At 33.0% G+C, this 1,463-nt stretch overlaps 1 protein-coding gene across 1 annotated transcript in view; it reads left to right on the top strand.

The window, feature by feature from the left end:
* Positions 1-631: 631 nt before the first annotated feature.
* The window catches only part of LOC107576683 (beta-taxilin-like), a gene marked incomplete at its 5' end in the record, with an annotated part of 8,099 nt that continues 7,267 nt past the window's right edge, over positions 632-1,463 (top strand). Inside the window, 2 exons of the mRNA XM_016262826.1 lie at positions 632-802; positions 1,230-1,436. Coding sequence (XP_016118312.1) covers positions 632-802; positions 1,230-1,436 — 378 coding nt within the window. The remainder of the gene's footprint in view (positions 803-1,229; positions 1,437-1,463) is intronic.

The raw sequence follows: 1,463 nt of genomic DNA, 5'->3' as shown, positions 1-1,463 counted from the left end.
TTCCAATAAATCATTTCTAAATATAAATAAATAATAAAATAACATTTCCATTTCCAAAATAAAAAATCATCTTAATAAATAAATACTATTTTTTATATAGTACATTAACTATATAAAACATAATAAATATTGAGCAGAAAATAAACTTATGTTTGTGACTTATTAAGTATAATTTTAAGTATATTAAGCATATTAAAAGAGAAAGACTTTGCCTTTTTAAACTCATATTGTAAAATATATTTTATTTCAGTCTTGTTTAGAGTTGTCCTATATTAGGCTGTCTTGTATTGTACATTTCCATTTAATTAAAAATAAATAAATAAATAAATAGCTGAGGCTCTCATCAAAAAACACACTGAACTACTAAAGACAATAATCAACAATATTCTGCCTTTGTTTTCATAAAAATTGAACTTTTCTGCTTTTGCAATGTAAAAAACAAACTTAAATAAATATTTAAATAATAGTCAAATCAATAAATAATGAAACAAACACATAAATAAATAAAGTCATTTCCATAAAACTTTCTTCGTTGTCTTTTCAGCTTATGGTTTGAGATATATTATATTGAGATGGCTTTCTCTTAAATAAAAGAGATCATAATTATATTATGTGTACATGTAACCTGCAGTTGGAGGAGCACCGCTCGGACCAGAAACAGCTGAAGGTCCTGCAGAAGAAACTTCTCCAGGTGCTGAAGGAGAAGGATCAGCTTCAGAGCGAACACAGCCGAGCCGTCCTGGCCCGCAGCAAACTAGAAGGCCTGTGCAGAGAGCTGCAAAGACACAACAAGACGCTAAAGGTGACAATATCATGGATATGATTGTGTTTAAACATCTGAGCTTGTTTGAACCACTGGTGTCTGCTAATGAGCACAAATCAAAACCTGTAATCAATATTAAAAATCAAAAGTGTGACAGTATAAGGGTCATGTTTTCCATTTTGAAACATTCTTCAGTGTTAAGCAGTTGCACTGAAACCACAGTTTTTTACTATACAAAATCACAATACACTGAAAAAAATGTGATTGTAGGGTTTACGCTAAAACAATTTTCACTCAGAAATTGCTAATAAATTCACACATAATACATTGAATTTAACATGACATTTTGAAGTAGAAAGACTTCATACTCTAATAAAAACATTTTAAATAAATGATAAAGTTATGTTTACTAAAACTTTAAAACATTGACAAACAACTCGTATCCACCATCACGAATTTGGTGCAGGAGGAAACTCTACAGCGGTGCCGTGAAGATGACCTGAAGCGGAAGGAAATCACCACACATTTCCAGAGCACGCTGACGGACATCCAGGCCCAGATCGAGGAGCACAGCAGCCGAAACAACAAACTGTGCCAGGAGAACAACGACCTGGCTGAGAAACTCAAGGACCTCATATCTAAATATGACCAGCGAGAGGCGGTGAGGGAAAACGACAGGACGTCAGTCTGATTTGACCTG

This window comes from Sinocyclocheilus grahami, unplaced genomic scaffold, assembly GCF_001515645.1.
Source record: "Sinocyclocheilus grahami isolate Dianchi unplaced genomic scaffold, SAMN03320097.WGS_v1.1 scaffold4150.1, whole genome shotgun sequence".
In the NCBI taxonomy this organism is placed as follows: Eukaryota; Metazoa; Chordata; class Actinopteri; order Cypriniformes; family Cyprinidae; genus Sinocyclocheilus; species Sinocyclocheilus grahami.
This window is presented reverse-complemented; position numbering and strand designations above follow the sequence as displayed.